Genomic DNA, 12,139 nt, shown 5'->3' with positions numbered 1-12,139 from the left:
CCTAAGCATTTACAGCCAGTAAGATCGGAGCCACCAAAACCATATGCTTTGACTTCCCAAAACTCACTGTATTATTCTTAAAACATAAAGAAATAACAACAACATGTCAATAGTGTAAATGAGCACATGACATCAATCTTCCTGCTTCTTCTATCGCTACTGCTGCTTCCTACTTCCTCTATCATTATTCCCTCAGGTAACGTGGTCTTTATTCTCGTAGGCAAACCCATAGTTGGTGGTATGTATTATTGTTTTAAGATTTCGCTACTATCACTAAGAATTAGTTATAATAACTTCTTCATAGAATTGATTTTTTTTTGACATTTTAATATCCTGTTCCATAATAAAAGCCTTATTTGTTATATCAAGATTAAATTAGGCTGAAATTTAATACCAAACTTATAAGTAATAATAATAACAAGACAAAATTTAATATATTAAACTCTGTACACATAAGGACCGCCAGTTAATTAAACAGCAAAGATCCTCAGAAGTTTGTTTAAATTTTTTCGTCTTCCAGTACATTTCTATTTCAAATCGATTAGTTGTATGTATTAATTTCAATATAGGGTAAACAATTAAAATAGTTATTTTTGTTTGCCTCATGTAACATTTTAGTCACCTTATGTCTGAAATGTTATGTTTTAGTCACTTACGTTATCGTGTTATAACATTTTATTCACTGAGCCGTTAATTATTGTTAACGGTGCAACGGTAAGCTAATGTAGCACGTTAAATCATCATTTCAAATGAAAATTTTAGGTTAAATTCTACAATTAGTCCTTATATTTTTTTATTTTGAGCAATTTAACTTTTTTATTCTTTTAACTTTTTTTTTCCATTCTCTTCTGCTTGTCCCTCTGTTTTTCTCCCTTCTTCATTTCTTTTAACGTAGTTTTTCTATGTTTTCCATTTGTTAAGACTAATCCACAAGCTCGCCTCACTCGAAAAAAAATAAATTGTTCAAAAAATAAAAGTATAGGGACTAGTTTTAACAAATGGAAAATATAGAAAAACTATGTTAAAAGAAATAAAGAAAAAAGGAAAGTGAAAAGAACATAAAAGAAAAAAAAATTAATTGCTCAAAATGAAAAAAATATAGGGAACGATTGTACAAATTAACTTAAAATTTTTGTTTGAAATTATGATTTAACGTGTTACGTCAACTTGTCGTTACATTATTGACGACAATTAATGACTCAGTGATTAAAATGTTACAACACGATAACGTAAGTGATTAAAACGTAATATTTCAAACATAAGTGACTAAAATGTAATCTAAGGAAAACAAAAGTGACTATTTTAGTAGTTTACTCTTCAAAATATTAAATTTATTTGTAAAATTTGTTTAAAAAAATTCTATATTTTAAAATAATAATAAATAGCATGTATTAATTCTAAATATTGTATAAAAAAGGATCGGGTTGGGCCCAAGTTTAGTATATATAATTCGGGTCGAGTTTAGGCAAAAATTTAAATCTCTTTTTAGCCGGGTCAAACTCGGGCCTAAGATTTTTGTTGGGCTCAGACCGAACCCAGCCTAGCTCATGGACACTTCTAATAGGCAGTCATGCAAGTTGTTATATCATTATCGTTAAAAAATTAATGTGTTAATTGAAATTTTCATTTGACTAAAAAAGAAAGAGTTATATTAAAGAAAATGCAATTGATAAAAGTTAAATTTTACATTACGCCAAAAATTTATAATTTAATACTTTTTATCCCGACCCTCGACTCTGTTTGCATAGTTGTCAAATTACAATTACATCCATGTATTCATACTATTTATAAAGGGAAGGATATAAATTATGAGTTGAAAATTATAAGATCTAGATTAATATACTGCAAAAGATTTAGATCAAAACAACATTAACTTAAAACTTTTGGACTTGATTGCAAATCTCTCTTTTCTTCAGACTATTCCGGAATAAACACTTTGCTCGCTCCCCCTCCTTTCTTTGCAGAGCCCTAAGCGTTCCCCATCTGGTTTTTTATTTTCTTTTTACGAAGGTAAACAAATTTCATGTTCAACTTTTAGTTGCAGTTGATTGATTTTATCTATTGAAATTTTTAGTTATTTTGAATAATCAGAATTTGGGAGGTCATGGCTAGATTATTATCGTCAAACGCGGTGTTGAAGGCTATCGCTACTCTCCCAGCTGCTCTTTCTAGTAGAAACGTATGTACTAGTTATTATTACTATTATTATTCATTGCTTTCATGATGTAGTGATATCAATTCATGTTAGTTTTGGTTTTAGGGTTTAGGGTTTTAGATAGTTCAGCTCTAGCCTTTTTAAATATTCGCGGAGTTCACTGCTTCAAAATGTGGTTCCTTTGCTAAATCTGTGACTGAAGTTTATGTGTTTTGATTCGATGGTGCCCCTCGTGAATTATCTTGTTTTAATTTCAAAAGGTCTTAGTTTTGTTCTTGTGTTACTAGGTAATTGGATCCTTCTACCCGAGTGGGTTGAAATACTCAACATCTGTTCCCGGTGACCCTGGTACACATGAAGATTTTAGACCAACAAATAAGATTCAGAGTTCTGATGTTTCTTTGAAGGATGTTGTTGAACAGGTAGGTATGCCCTTTGATATGTTACATGTTATATAGACAAGTTGATTGGAACTTTTGTCTCCTTTGTAGCTCAGAAATGTTCTTTATCACGTAGGCTATGGTATTATTGATTGTGATTAACTGCTATTCTAGGATGTCAAGGAAAATCCTGTGATGATTTACATGAAAGGGGTACCTGATTTTCCTCAATGTGGATTCAGTTCATTGGCAGTAAGAGTGTTGAAACACTACAGTAAGTATTAATAGAATGACATGAATATTTCACCCACTTCTTTATTCAGTTTTTGCTTGGTAATTAATCTGTCTATGGGTCAGTCTGCTTCTGCTATACATTGTTTGTGTGTCTCTCTGTGTACGAATCATATACTAATGTCTTTTTGAGTTATGCTCCTTTAGAAGAAAATTAGTACAAGTGTTAACTTATGAGCTGCACGACCAAAAGGATTTATGCCTGTTGTGTTTGCCGATTGCTCCTTGCATGTTTGTTTTATCTTGGTGTAATTTTTTTGGGTTGTTATAGCTAATGTATTAGTAGCTTTGTATTCTTATCAACTTTCTGGCTGATGCAGATGTTCCTTTAAGTGCAAGAAATATTCTGGAAGATGCTGAGCTGAAAAGTGCTGTTAAAGCCTTCAGGTAAGTTGACTCTTTCTAGTATTTACTCCAAAGGCTAACCTAATTATAGTTTTGGTAAAAGAAAGTGGACATTCAAACTCTCTTTTTTAGTCTAGGGTTCTCTCGTTTTCATGGTTTGAACATGATATTCCTTTTTATTTATGTTTTCATAATAAAATAACTTGCCGACAGCTGACACTTGTCAGTCAATGAAGCCTTTGTCCTGGGGCTTGGGTGGGCTGTCAATCTTTGTTCCATCAATGTCTAATGTATCTTGTGGAAAAGTTAAGAATCTCTTTAGACCTATAGATTTCCGATGGGTTTCACTGAACAAATTGATGCTATGCCAAGATTTTCCTTTTTTTCTTAAACCTAATCTTTCTGTTGATTTTGAGAACTATTTCTTATAATGGTTCTATTCTATCACTTAGTTTGTGTTTGGTTGAAGCAGAAGGTCGTAAATATAAAAAGGAAACTATTTTATATGGTATTCGATTCACAGAAACAACTGAAATGCTTCTTTTTTTTTCTTCTACATCCTCTTATTTAAACATGAGCATGTTATATGACTTCTTCTTAGGTAGATCCAAATAAGTTTTCCTATAACTGAAAAGGACACAGATATGTCACTCCGTAGTTCTACAGCTGAATAGCTACATTCAGGTGTTCTTATTAGAGGTGGTTATAATTAAAAGGTCAAATTCCACATTGAGGGTTAGGCTTACTCGCATTCAGTGTTTCAGCTTTATGCCTAATCTTTCTTTTCTAATTGATTTCTTGTTTATTTTTAGCTCAGAGTAGTTACATGATGTTAGTTTTATACAGGTCAATAGATTTTATTATTGTGATGAAGTTGATAGATTTTTCACCTCAGAAACGGTTAATTAACATCCATAGATGATTTTCTTATAATGTGCTTATTTCCGCTCATCACATTTTCTTTCTTGCAGCCATTGGCCCACATTTCCACAGATATTTATTAAGGGAGAGTTCATTGGGGGTTCAGATATAATTCTCAACATGCATCAGGTTAAGTCTTGTTTCTTTTGTCTCCCTTTGCACAAGTTATACAGGACCATTTATCAACTATGTTACCTGAACGGTTCATTTTAATTAAGGCATTTGCGTCTGACAATTGTGTTTTAACATAGATTTAGACATGAACATGAAGAATATGATCCTCCAAATAAATCAAAAAACCTTTTAAAAAATTAAACACATCTGTATAGGACACTCAACCCTTGATAACATAGCTCATAGCTGATGCATTTGATATGTACTTGTGTAGAATGGAGAACTGAAAGAAAAGCTCAAGGATATTGTAGGCAGTCCGAAGCTCGAATAAATCACTGTTGAATCTCAAGATTGTAGTAGGTTTTTGCTTTATTTGAAGTATTTTTGTTTGCCCCTTTTCTTCTCCGGAAGATGATAAAGATAAAAAGGTTCCATGTTACTAATGTATGATGACCTTGACTTGTTAAAAACTTTCAAATAATAATCTATTTGTTCTACTTTATTTATTTATTCTCTGTGTGCCATATTAAAACCTCTGCTTCGTGAAAATAGATTGTATCTGAGTTATCACTCCATTGCCATTGTCTGTTTGCAATTGCATCACCCCTTAAGCTTCAAATTGGAAGTATAAACACCCAGTTTTCCACCTAAATTCCTATTGATACAAAGTTGATTGATACTTGCAATGAATGAAATGGTAATATGATGAGGCTGCAATTGCATTAAAACTAACCCATCTCCTGCAACAAGCAAATCAGTTGTTTACATGGATGTTATGTAACCTCTCTGGATGGAAGACGAGGTTCCTACACTTTCCAATGGTTGACGTTACACCACAAGGAATGCCAATTATGTAACTGCCAAAAGTTGGGAGTTAAAAAGTATGATGGGATCATTTCTTGTTAGCAGAGGCATAAATGCTGAAGCATATATTCATTGGAAGCACATGTATGTATCTGCCAAATCCTGATGGATTCCGGGTAATTGCCCTTTCTAAAGATTTTAAAGCAGCTACAAGATTTCTCCATTTCTGCTGCATCCAGTTGTCGTGCCATAACCGGATCCCACTATGTCTCACCCAATAATTCAATACCTTAAACAAGCATCAATTTATCAATTAAAATTATGAAGCGTAATGGGGTAGGGATGAAAAAGAAATTGCGGTCCATTATGATGATTATTTGTCTTCCGTTTTTTTTTTTGGTTTGTTTTTTCAAGTTAAAAGATTGCATTCAAGCAATGAAATCATTTTCATGAACTTCTATTGGTTGATGATGCATAATTTCTCTAAGCTTTTTTTAAAAAAAACATATAATATTTCACTAGCTATAAATAGGTCCTAAGTACAGTCATTACTCATAATGTTAAGTTATGTCTCTTAAATATAAAAAATTATAACACTTCATTTTTAACACAAAATTATAACTATTAAAATTATATGTTATATTTTTGAGAGATGTGTCTATCCAAATGGATACTTTATCTCTCACTTGAGAACTCAAAATTTATTTACAAGATACACCCAAAAAAAATTCAGAAAATAAGGTTTTTTTTCCTGTATTTAATATTATTAGATTATTCCATATAAAAAATATTGTATAAGTTGTTTATAAAATTTGATATTCTTGTTACATTTCATCCGTGTTCAATGTGTCAGAGTTAATTGTATTTTTAATATTTATGTACTTGTAGTTTTTTTACATACCAAAATAGAGATGAGAGCAAATAGAATTATAAAGATAGTGACTCGATATCCACTTTGAAGCATTGTTGTATTGATTTTTTATTGTGCTTTTGGAAACATACCTAACCAACAATTCAGAGCTTAAATCGTGTAAGAATCGTTGTGTACTGAGATGGAGAAAATGATTTGCGTTCAAGCTCTTTCAAATAGGCCTTTGCGGTGTCTCCTCCTATCCCAACCAACACAGTGAACTTTAGGATTTTATTTTTCCTGATTCTTAGCGGAATAAGTTTAGATTTTGCTTGATTACCATACAGATGTTGAAAAGTTCACTCACTGCTGGAATTATACCAGATATTATTCGATTGATGTCAATTATAGGAGATGTTCCACTCTTTTTAACTTCCATGTTGGCACGTGTATTGTTATGCCCTTTGCTAATGACTTTGATATGCTGGAATTTACAGGATCAAATATTGCGGAGTGCAAAAGAAATGGAAGAATCTGTCTCATCAGTAGCTAGAGGTTATGTCTGATTGCATCAAGTGTGGGAAGAACTTGTCCATATAAGCCGTCTTATGTTCTGTCTTGCAACTCAGTTCCTACTGTCGGAAAGGCTAGAAAGGAAAACAAAATGAAGATAGAAGCCAAATGCCACCAGTTTCAAATATCAGTATATATCACATTAACTAATACCAAAATGGTCTCAAAAGTACAACAGACTCACTAGGCTATTACAATCTACCTCCTACATCCGAAACTCTTTTATTTTTAAGGAGAGGTAAAACAGACTAAAAGGGATTTAAGAGGGCTAATTCAAGTATACCATATACCCTAACAATCCATTTTTTTTACCACCTACTTGTAACATATTCAGTCTTCTCTCTTTTCACCGTTATTGCTCCCCGACTCAGCTATATTTAGCGTTATCCCTCAAGCCCCAGTCTTGCTGTAAGCCAATTGCAGACCTCATTCATCTCTTTAGGGATTGTGTAATGACCAATCCTGCACAAACCAGATCAAAAACTTGAACTTTATCTGGTTTTGTGAATTAACAATGAGCTCGTTACTGTTATTGTAAGAGCCTAAATAGTTACCCTTCATAATCTTTAAAAGTGAGGTTTCGAAATCCGGCTACATTCAAGGAATGGGCAGATATTTCTCCATGTTTGTAAGGGACAACATCATCACCTGCAATAAGATTATAAGAGGATCAGTTTAGTAGACAAAACAAGAAATTGGAATGTTCATTAAGTGTAGTATGAAGATACATACAAGTTCCATGGCCAAGCATAATTGGCAATGAAGCTGCGCGCCGTGCAGCTTCATGTGATACTTCTATTTTGTTCCTTAAGCACCTAGAAACGTAACACCTTTGATGAGCAAGTAAATCATTATATCATGATGATTTCTGACAAAACTAATCTTTGTGTTTGGAAAAGAAGTCCAAAACATGAAAGAGTAGGGCAGGTAAGTTTGTTAGAAAATTAATTTTGAACGATGTAGACGGTAATACCTTGAACCAGGAAGCCATCCACTTAGTCCAACAATTGCCCTTAGGTTGATGTTGTATGGATTGCCATTTCCATACCTTCCCAGAGCACAAGCAGTTGCAGAGTAAAGTGCCATTGCAGCACCCATACTGAAGCCTCCAATTCCGACCTTAACTGGCGAAGGGAAATTGATAAGAGAGTAAGTTTTTCATTTAATTTCTTTTGTTGAATCAAATCTTGCGAGGAGGCTATTATTTTGTAGATGATAAGGCCTTCAAAATACCATCACATGGCTCTGTTGACAACAAGTTTGCAATATGAGCTGCTGAGGCATCTAAACCCTCCCAATCATCTGGACCATTTTCTGACAGCTCACTAACATCAAACCCTGATGCAAGATATTTATATCATTATATCAGTGTCCGTTGTCAAAGCAACACACTGTTTATGTCATAAACCAGATGATGGAACCAAAAATTTTTCTTACATGCTGTGTAAGGAAATCCCCCAAGTAAAGCCACAGGACGAGTAGGAGCAGTTGGGCAAATCCATTTTATCTGAAACATGGAATCAAGAGAAATATACATAAACACACATGTGAGAATCATTTGAAATATTGGAGGAGAAGACAGTATGTATATAGAGACAATATAAGTTGAAAGTAAAATATGAAAGCACCCTTACATTTGGAAGAGGAAGACTTTCCAAGAGCTGGGACCAGCTGTAACAAAACAGGAACAAAATGAGGATTGGAAAATGCTTCATTATAATTAAGTGCAATTTATATAATTTCATATCAAGTTGTATGCTTTTTTATCTAAGATGATGTGATTAGAGGAATCAAATGAATTCAGCCAAAAAACTGCAGGTTTTACACACTTGCTCATGCAAGGTGAAAAGGTAAATAGTAAAACCGGTTTTACTTTTACCTTGAATCTCAAGTTTATGCTTTACTGCTTTGGGATTAAAGCATAAGAATTCCAGAACCACCTATAATACTAAATTAAAAAACGAATATCCTTTGCCTAAAGGTAATTAATGTTTTGTTAATTTTGGCATGGGAAGAAATTTTAATTTGTGGTCCCTAATCTATGGGCATGGAATATGCTCTTTTTTCACATTTAAGGCTTCCCAAATTAAGCTTAAGATACGATGAGGCAAAAAATAAATAAATAAACATCTTAATAGTGGAAAAACAAACATAGCATTGATATGAGCTTCCTACATGCAAAAGTGATGAACAGCTTGGATGTTCATAATATGAACTTGAAAAGAACATACATCAGCAGCAAGTGAAAAATAAAGGAAAAAGAAGCAATACCTCGAGCCATTGTCACCAAGGCCATGAAGCCATACTATAGTTGCCTGGTGTTTCCCTTTAGGTCGAACAACATGTGTCCTTCCAAAATCAAATGTCCTTCTAGCAGTTCTACTACCTAAAAAAGGAGCATCAATGGAGGTCAACAATCGAAATGTCTGATCCAAAGAAGACATTACTAGAAACCTTGTAAGCGAATCAAGAACATATCAGCAATTAGTGAAGTTCAACAAGTTGAAATGAGAAAGGGGGGTAAAATTATAAAGAAAAGGAACAAACCTGAGCCCATGGTATTATGTGAATAGCTCATTTTTTTCCCTCTCAGTCTATACCTAATAGAAAAGTGAGAGAAGAGGTGATACAATGAAGAAAACCCAGAAGGGGAAATGTGTATTTATATCCAAATGGAGAGTGTGGAAATGGAATAAAAACAGGCGAATAGAGTACAACAGGTTACACAATGAGCCTAAAAATTGCCTAGAAAACACAAAGAAAAGGAGGGAGAGAGGGGCATCCTTGAAAAGGAAGGGGTAAAGACAATGACAAAAGCAAAAAATCTTTTGAATAGCAGAGAGAGAATCCAAGCAGAGCACCATCATCCATCCCTTACTACAGATTTTCAACAATGAGAGAATCTATGCTTGTGGGCAGTGGCCAAAAAATAAAGCTAAACCCTCCAGCAACAACTCAACAGAATATTACTGAAAACAAGAAAAGAATAACCTAAATTTGAAAAAGATATTGTCTTTTCACAATCATTTGTTTATCATTTCTTTTGATGATTTGATTGATACCCATTAAACAAAATGCTTACAAGTTTTATAACTTTCATGCATCCTTTACATAATTTTTTTGGTATTATAGAAATATACTACTGAAATGACACTAGCAGAGTTTCATTTTGTTTTCCCTTTCTCCTATGAAGCTCGTTTTTCTTACAGAAATATGAAGCACATATATACATGCAATAACATATTAAAATATGTACAAACTAAATCTTTTCTTTTTGGGGGATTTTTTTGTGTATATTTATAAAGTTAATCAACCTGGATTTAGCTTCTTTTTTATCCTGCTTTCCTCTTTCTTACTTTCCTGCTTGCCACTTTAATTTCTGGGTGCTCAATTCCCACCATAAAAGTTCTGTTTGTTTATATTCATGGGGAACACCATAAGTACTCAGCACATAGTAAGTCCAGAACTGCACCTCTTACTTCAACTGACCATGTTACCCCTTCTACTTAAAGGTTATGTTTGAAGGGTTCACATGGTTAACTATCATAGCCAAAACCCTGAGCCAAGCCAAAAAGAAAAGAAAAAGGTTTATTTGCAGAGTTGCAGACCACCATTTTAACTGGTTTCATGTTCATTCAGTTCAGTGTCTCTGAATCCATATTATTTCATCACTTTTGTACCTATAAAATAATGCACCTTTAATGCAACATTAACAAAGAAAAATCCTCATTTGCCTTTTTTTCTTTTTCGGTAAAGAGGATGAATTACAGACACAAAGATTGAATCAACTTCGAATCCACATAAATTTTGCACTAGACCAGTAACTTGTTTGTCTTATATATGCACTCAACTGCTTAATGATATCAGTTTCAAGTTGTCATCCATCTTTGGCCTACTGCCTTCTAGCTGTAATGTTCAATAACCAAAAATTCCTTCTTCAAAAAAAAAAAACTCTACATTTATCTGGTTGACTAAGAGGAAAAATTACAGCTGACATGGGCAAGCCATCATTGGTCACTGTGATGAATGGAGGCATCTGATTACCTTGTAGGTCAACCTTTTTCAGTAAATTTTTTTCTTTGTTTTTCATCCTTTCTGGGAAAAACATTGGGCCGACTTTTTCATTGTCAACTCCTCCTTTACCCTACCCCATACACTCATTTTGGGCAAGAATCAACCAATAAGTATATATTTAGATATTGGGATGATACTTATTTTTTTTTTTTTGAGTTTATATATACTTAATTGATTCTTTGCTTATTATAACTTGAAAACAACATATGCTGTTGGCACTACCCTTTAGGTATAGTCTAATTTATTACTCATATTATGTAATGCAGCAGCCAATTTGTATCAATAAAATTATATTACCTAATATTCTTAAAATGTGACGTGACTCCATTAATTTTGATTTGAGTTTTAACATCTGCAATTTTTCTTCTTTTCGAAGATTTTGTAACTCTTTAAAACAAATATATATTACTCCAAAAAGAGGGACTAGTTGAAGCTAGCTCAAGTAAATATAAAATTATTTTTTTCTCCTAGTTCATCTAATCTGCAAAGCTGGCTCCCAAAATTGCAGTGACAATGAAATCTAAAAGGATTCTCCTGGAAAAAAAAAAGGTGGTGCTGGTGAAGCATTGACTAGGACATTGTTTTGAAACCATGCAAGAGAGAATAGCTATAGGTTCCCCCGTATATCTTTCATTTTCAGTGAAAAATAAACTAATTGAGTGAATGTGGGTTAAAGATGGAGGTACATTTTATAATTTAATTGATGTATAAGAAAATAATAATAATAATGAAACAAGTGGTGATGCTTGTCTTGGTAACTGGATGGCCATTTGAATGAATCTCACATAGGGTGGAAACCAGCATTTGTTCAACATCTATAGGGAAAAAAAAAATACATGAAATCAAATATTGAAGGTTACTTAAATTTGGACGTAATGTAGGATATAGTTTTATGTTCCACATATTTACATTATCAAAAATGATATTATAAACATAAAAGTAACAGTACTAATCTTACACATATATTATATTATCAGGCCATTTTATTTCATTTTCGAGTATTTATATTTGGCACATATTTAAATATAAATAGTTAGATTTAATAATACATTATATATATATGAATAATGAACTCCAAGCTTGATTTCAAATAAAATATAATTATATGCATCTAATTAGACCATTAATTAAGCTGATGTAACGAGTTAATCGTATATAAACTCAATTGAGAAAATTATGAAAATATATTTCCGTACTTAGATTTTGTTAAATTATTACGATTGCGCTTTTGTTATTTTTTTTCGTTTTATATTTTAAAACCTATAAAAAAATTTGCTTATGATGATATTTGAACCTATACCGTTAGCAATAATAAAATCTCAACTTTACTATTGCAATCAAAACTTTAATTTGATTTTTTTTGTACACTTTAATATTATTATGCAAATTTTTTAACTATTTAAATTTATTTTTACTTATTTTATTTTAATTTCGTGCATATTACGTATATGTTATTATTATCAATTTTTAAACATATATTGTATTATTTATTGATTGTTATTTTTAAATGCACACATTATTTTCACATGTATACATGTATCATAGCAACACTAGAAGAAAAAGAAGATAATTTTAATATATTAGACAAGGTTCCCTTTATTAATTGAAAAGCTAGATTGCAGTAAAACAAAG

At 32.4% G+C, this 12,139-nt stretch overlaps 2 protein-coding genes across 4 annotated transcripts; one reads left to right on the top strand and one right to left on the bottom strand.

Moving 5' to 3' along the window:
• The first annotated feature begins 49 nt into the window (after positions 1-49).
• On the top strand, positions 50-4,716 carry LOC107914251 (monothiol glutaredoxin-S15, mitochondrial). Of its 3 annotated transcripts, none has more exons than XM_041103043.1 (8): positions 50-196; positions 1,917-2,010; positions 2,092-2,179; positions 2,443-2,577; positions 2,710-2,809; positions 3,147-3,213; positions 4,143-4,221; positions 4,481-4,716. In XM_041103043.1, the coding sequence occupies exons 3-8, from the start codon at positions 2,105-2,107 to the stop codon at positions 4,535-4,537; spliced, it is 513 nt and encodes a 170-aa protein (XP_040958977.1). In that variant the 5' UTR covers positions 50-196; positions 1,917-2,010; positions 2,092-2,104; the 3' UTR covers positions 4,538-4,716. The 3 variants fall into 3 exon arrangements, with proteins under 3 accessions (XP_040958977.1, XP_040958978.1, XP_040958979.1); XM_041103044.1 differs by having other exon boundaries at positions 2,075-2,179; XM_041103045.1 differs by having other exon boundaries at positions 178-196; positions 1,965-2,010.
• Positions 4,717-6,551: 1,835 nt separating this feature from the next.
• Positions 6,552-9,629, bottom strand: LOC107914846 (acyl-protein thioesterase 2). Its single transcript, XM_016843894.2, has 9 exons — positions 8,981-9,629; positions 8,705-8,819; positions 8,068-8,104; positions 7,871-7,940; positions 7,667-7,771; positions 7,407-7,557; positions 7,166-7,248; positions 6,988-7,081; positions 6,552-6,895 (listed from the first exon to the last, which is right to left on the bottom strand). Exons 1-9 carry the CDS (start codon positions 9,009-9,011, stop codon positions 6,817-6,819), a joined length of 765 nt encoding a protein of 254 aa, XP_016699383.2. The 5' UTR covers positions 9,012-9,629; the 3' UTR covers positions 6,552-6,816.
• Positions 9,630-12,139: the final 2,510 nt, after the last annotated feature.

This window comes from Gossypium hirsutum, chromosome D10, assembly GCF_007990345.1.
Source record: "Gossypium hirsutum isolate 1008001.06 chromosome D10, Gossypium_hirsutum_v2.1, whole genome shotgun sequence".
Classification (NCBI taxonomy): domain Eukaryota; kingdom Viridiplantae; phylum Streptophyta; class Magnoliopsida; order Malvales; family Malvaceae; genus Gossypium; species Gossypium hirsutum.
This window is presented reverse-complemented; position numbering and strand designations above follow the sequence as displayed.